Source organism: Hemibagrus wyckioides, linkage group LG15 (assembly GCF_019097595.1).
Source record: "Hemibagrus wyckioides isolate EC202008001 linkage group LG15, SWU_Hwy_1.0, whole genome shotgun sequence".
NCBI classification, from domain to species: domain Eukaryota; kingdom Metazoa; phylum Chordata; class Actinopteri; order Siluriformes; family Bagridae; genus Hemibagrus; species Hemibagrus wyckioides.
This window is the reverse complement of record NC_080724.1, coordinates 2,000,001-2,005,000: the sequence shown is the minus strand read 5'-3', so window position 1 is coordinate 2,005,000 and position 5,000 is coordinate 2,000,001. Positions and strand designations below refer to the sequence as shown.

Sequence of the window (5,000 nt, the reverse complement as noted above, 5' to 3'; positions counted from 1 at the left end):
CTCCTCGCAGGTATTGTGATCTTGTTATTCATTAGTTAAACGTTTGCCTATTTACATGCTATCTGACTTGCATGACGTGTGTCTGAACATTGCACTTTATGTTTGTTTTACCTTCCAGGACTTTGCCTGTTATTTATTCATCTTGGTGAGCTTCTTCTACATATTTTTCTCAAAAATCATTTCCTTGTCTTTTTTGTTAAGCAAGACATACTGATGCATTTTGTTTCAAAATGTAGGTTCAGCCTATCAGCTCATATGCTACTTCACCAACTGGTCCCAGTACAGACCGGCTCCAGTGAAGTTTGTGCCTGACAATATCGATCCCTTCCTGTGCACACATCTGATCTACGCATTCTCCATCGTTAACTCCGCAAACCAGCTCGCTACCTACGAGTGGAACGACGAGACTCTCTACCAGTCTTTCAATAGTCTGAAGCAAACGTGAGATTTAATTCCTTTTTTGCTTAGATCTTTTCATACTCTTAAATGATTCGCTAATCCTTGATTCTAACTCATTGAACAGTAATCCAAGCTTGAAGACACTTTTAGCGGTCGGAGGATGGAACTTTGGTTCGAATCAGTAAGAGCTTTCTTTGTTTGGTTAGAAATAGTTTAATAATAGAATCTCTGCAAAAACAGAGATAGAACTGTATCCTCTGTGTCCAGATTCTCTACCATGGTGTCCAGCCAAGCAAACAGGAACACATTCATCCAGTCCTCCATCACCTTTCTAAGAAAATATGGATTCGATGGACTGGATCTAGACTGGGAGTATCCTGCAGCCCGAGGCAGTCCTCCAGAGGACAAGCAAAGGTTCACTCTGCTCTGTCAGGTCAGTACAACACATCATCTTTATTCTGTATATCACCATCATACACTCGAATTGTCATGCAGGTAGGTGAAAGAGTCACAGTGTTCAGAATGATGTGGTGGCAGATAATGTGTTTAAAATGGAGCAAAGAAAAAAAACAAAACAAAAGGGGAAGGACATTTCCTATCAGTTTCTCTCAGTTAAAATAAAGAGAACAAAAACATGCATAAAAGGATTACCTTTGATTATATTCTTAAAAATCCAATCAACAAAAATGCTCTCGTTTGGGTGTAAGGGGATGTATGGGGGTGTATGGGGGTGTAAGGGGATGTATGGGGGTGTATGGGGGTGTAAGGGGATGTATGGGGGTGTATGGGGGTGTAAGGGGATGTATGGGGGTGTATGGGGGTGTAAGGGGATGTATGGGGTATCCTAACTGATGGGTGAATTAAACCTTCTTAAATTGACTCATTTCTCAAACAGATAAACAAATATATTTAAACATATATATGCTGTTAAAGTTTTTTTTAAATAAGTTTTTGGTTTAATAAAAAACAACATTCATTTTATATATATATATATATAAAATGCTATTAAAATGTTTTTTGTTGTTGTTTTAATTGTTTATATTTTTGTTTCATTTTTTAATTGTTTTAATTAAAAACAGCATTCATTTGATATATATACATATATGCTGTTAAAAATGTTTTTTTTAATTATTATTATGTTTTGTTAAGTAAAAAACAGCATCCATTTTTTTTATAATTTTATATATAATTTTTTTGTTTGTTTTGTCCTTTTTGTTGTTTTAATAAAAAAAAACAGCATTCATTAATAGGGCGATACAAAATAAGTGTAACGCTAGAAATGATGATCAACTAAGCTGAGGCTGTAGCTACAAATTTGGTTAAATATTATAGTACAAAAATCCCCTACATGTCCAGAACTGACCGGTCAGATCATTAATGTCACGTATAAGCTCATTCATTAACCTTACCATTTCCTCCATTTGTTCTATTTCCCCACAGCCCATATACGGTCAGACATTGGTCCAGATTACGTACCTGCTGAGTCGTTTCACATCATTCTCTACTATGTCTATAAATGGTGCTCTTTTACTTAATGTGTGACCTGCAGGAGCTTCAACAGGCCTACGAGGCCGAAAGCAGAGCCACAGGAAATCCTCAGCTCATGCTCACAGCTGCAGTCTCTGCTGGAAAATTAACTACAGATGCTGGATATGAAATTGCTGAGATCGCCAGGTATTGACCTTCACTAAAATTCCAAGCTGATCTATTATCAATAAATATTTCATACTCCTTCTAAACTGAAACTTTTTGCATTTAAAATGTCACTACTGAACTTGTTACTAATTCAACAGGTACCTGGACTTCATTAATGTGATGACCTATGACTTTCATGGGACTTGGGAGAGTGTCACTGGCCACAACAGTCCCCTGTATCAGTGGTCTCAGGAAACCGGAGCCGAAACATACCTTAATACTGTAAAGACAAGCTTTCTACACCTTCACGTATACCCAAATTTGTCAATCAGAGATGCTCTACATCATTGTTGTTTCTGATTGTGTAGAATTATTCGATGACATACTGGAAGAATCAGGGAGCTCCAGTGGAGAAGTTGAGGATGGGGTTTGCTACATACGGCAGAACTTTCCAGTTGTCGTCTACAGCGAGTGGCCTGGGAGCTCCAACGAGTGGCCCTGCTGCTGCTGGCACCTACACCAGGGAGGCCGGCTTCTGGTCTTATTATGAGGTTTGTACACATCTTACTGCATGTGAGCTATACAAACTTCAGTGTGATGTTCTATAGTAAAAAGTTCTGAAGTAAATGGTTATTTCCCATCAGGTCTGCAGCTTCCTTCAAGGAACCAGCACACAGTGGATCCAGGATCAAAAAGTGCCCTATGCTACGAAAGAGGGTCAGTGGGTTGGATTTGACAACAAGGAGAGCTTTAACACGAAGGTAAAGATCCAAAAGTGAGGAAAGAATTAGAGAAGATTACGGTCAAATTCAATTTTGTGAATTTTAGTACATACACTATATTGCCAAAGGTTTTGGGACACACCTGTTTCTGTAATTTCTGTTCCTTTCTGTTTTAGGTCACCTACCTCAAAGATAATATGTTTGGAGGGGCCTTTGTGTGGTCTCTTGATTTAGATGATTTTACTGGACAGTTTTGTGGACTGGGAAAATACCCTCTCATCAGTGAGCTCAAGAAACTGCTAAACAACGGTATTTAATTACATTATAATAAGTAAGTTACTGATAATATGAATTTCCCTTAGTTTAATTTCTCATCTGCTTCTCCTGCTGAAGGTTCTACTGCTGAAGGTTCTTCTGCTGAAAATCCTCCAGCTAAAGGTCCTACTGCTGAAGGTCCTACTGCTGAAGGTTCTACCACTCCTTCGGCCAAAAATCCTCCAGCTGAAACTTCTCCAGCTGATCCACTTCAGTATTGTGAAGACAGGAAAGATGGTATTTACCCAAATCCTTCAGATAATAAATCTTTTATCCTGTGTGCTGCTAGGAGACAGTTTGTACAGTCCTGCCCTCCTGGCACCGTCTACAGTGTGAGCTGCAAATGCTGCGACTGGCCCAAAAACTAGCACAGGTTATTACTGAAGACATGATTAAAACGACATTTGTTACAGATTTATATGAACATGGCTACACACCTAGCATGATACTTTTGCAATCATTTTTCTATCTGTAAACAATATTCAAGATTTCTTCTATTTTAAATCGTTGATCTTTTCTAATGTGATTTAATTATGATGAGTATTTTATTTTTCTATAGCACTGGCTTGAGAAAAGAAAAGTGATATAGACAGTCGTACAAATTATGAAGCTCTGTGTTGTCAGTTGTTTTATTCCAGAATATGCACTGCTGAAAGTGGTAAATAAAATAAAATCACAGCTTATAAAAGCTTAAAGCGTTTCTAACGTCTCTCATTAGACATCAGAGTTCTCATTTATAAAAGCGGGGCTAGGACAAGTGCCACATTTGCGTGTAAGAGACACATTTGCACAATGAACATTTGGATAAAACCTACACATTCGGAGCTGACGTGCTCGTGCACTCATTTGCATAAAGAAACACATTCAAGTTCTCAAATCATCATAAATGGTAAACAACTTCCTTTTAAAAATGCACCAGAGTCTAAGTTCTAAGAAGGACGACACTGATGAGACGACAGTATGTTGTTGATCTTTCAGCTGCTCCCTACTTGTGAGGGGTCACCACAGTGGACCAACTGAACGGCACAGGTGTTACACTGGATGCTTGGGACCGGACAAGATGACACTATAATTTATATAAAAAGCATGTGTTTGAATTCTATTTCCTCCATTTACATTCAGAAATTCTGCAATGGCGTTTTTGCACTTTTCCACCGCTGGTTTTTGGAAATGTTATGTATTGCAGTGTGAGGGATATTGCCATGATGTGCCATTATTCAACTCCTAGTTGTTAGGGAAAAGTCAGAATCTGCTGAAATGTACTTGTAGCAGGTACCTAGAATAGAAATAGAAATACTGATGAGCCACTCTACACTATCAGCATGAAGCGGCACTAAAACCACATCCCACATCCACAAAGCCAACTCTTCCAACAAGCCACACTCCCAATCGATCTTTTAATACGGTGGAAACACGGCATACGTTATTCATTTTCGGCTTAAGAATTGAAATTTTGCAAAAGATTTCCATCGGCATATGAAGCATTTTCGGCATACAAACGAACCAAACTGAACCGAGTTGCACTTATGTCCGTGCGCCAATCAAAACTTGTTATTATCAATGGAAAGCCAAGCGAAGTAAGTTTACGAATTATTTTTCAGTCAGTGAACGCTGTATGGAAAGAGTCAACCCACCATACCAACGTCGCCCTTTTTGGGGCGTTTTTTTGTTGACAGATGGGCAGACAGTGTGGTTCTATTTTTAGCTCAAGCTTGGCGGCACGACTTTCTGTGAAGAGCCTTGACCCTTGGAAATTTGTAATGTTGGTCATACTTTCGGGCGGCTGGAACGGATTATCTGCATTTACATTATTTCTTATGGGAAAATTCATATGGAAATATTAATTTTCGCCTTAAGAACTCGTCTCCAGAGTGAATTAAATTCCTATGCCGATGATCTCACTTTACATTCTGTCTGTGTCCACATGAG

General features: G+C 38.7%; 2 protein-coding genes across 2 annotated transcripts in view; one reads left to right on the top strand and one right to left on the bottom strand.

Moving 5' to 3' along the window:
- LOC131365933 (acidic mammalian chitinase-like) overlaps positions 1-3,689 on the top strand; it is a 3,815-nt gene extending 126 nt beyond the window's left edge. Inside the window, exons 1-11 of the mRNA XM_058409915.1 lie at positions 1-10; positions 119-145; positions 237-441; positions 524-580; positions 667-832; positions 1,949-2,073; positions 2,193-2,316; positions 2,403-2,585; positions 2,679-2,795; positions 2,933-3,065; positions 3,150-3,689. The exon at positions 1-10 is cut by the window's left edge and continues 126 nt beyond it. Of these exons, the coding sequence (XP_058265898.1) occupies positions 1-10; positions 119-145; positions 237-441; positions 524-580; positions 667-832; positions 1,949-2,073; positions 2,193-2,316; positions 2,403-2,585; positions 2,679-2,795; positions 2,933-3,065; positions 3,150-3,439 (1,437 nt within the window). The 3' untranslated portion in view covers positions 3,440-3,689. The remainder of the gene's footprint in view (positions 11-118; positions 146-236; positions 442-523; positions 581-666; positions 833-1,948; positions 2,074-2,192; positions 2,317-2,402; positions 2,586-2,678; positions 2,796-2,932; positions 3,066-3,149) is intronic.
- The window catches only part of pm20d1.2 (peptidase M20 domain containing 1, tandem duplicate 2), a 17,498-nt gene continuing 16,180 nt past the window's right edge, over positions 3,683-5,000 (bottom strand). The window contains exon 13 of the mRNA XM_058409914.1: positions 3,683-5,000. This exon is cut by the window's right edge and continues 2,159 nt beyond it. The gene's annotated coding sequence lies outside the window, so the exon portion shown is untranslated.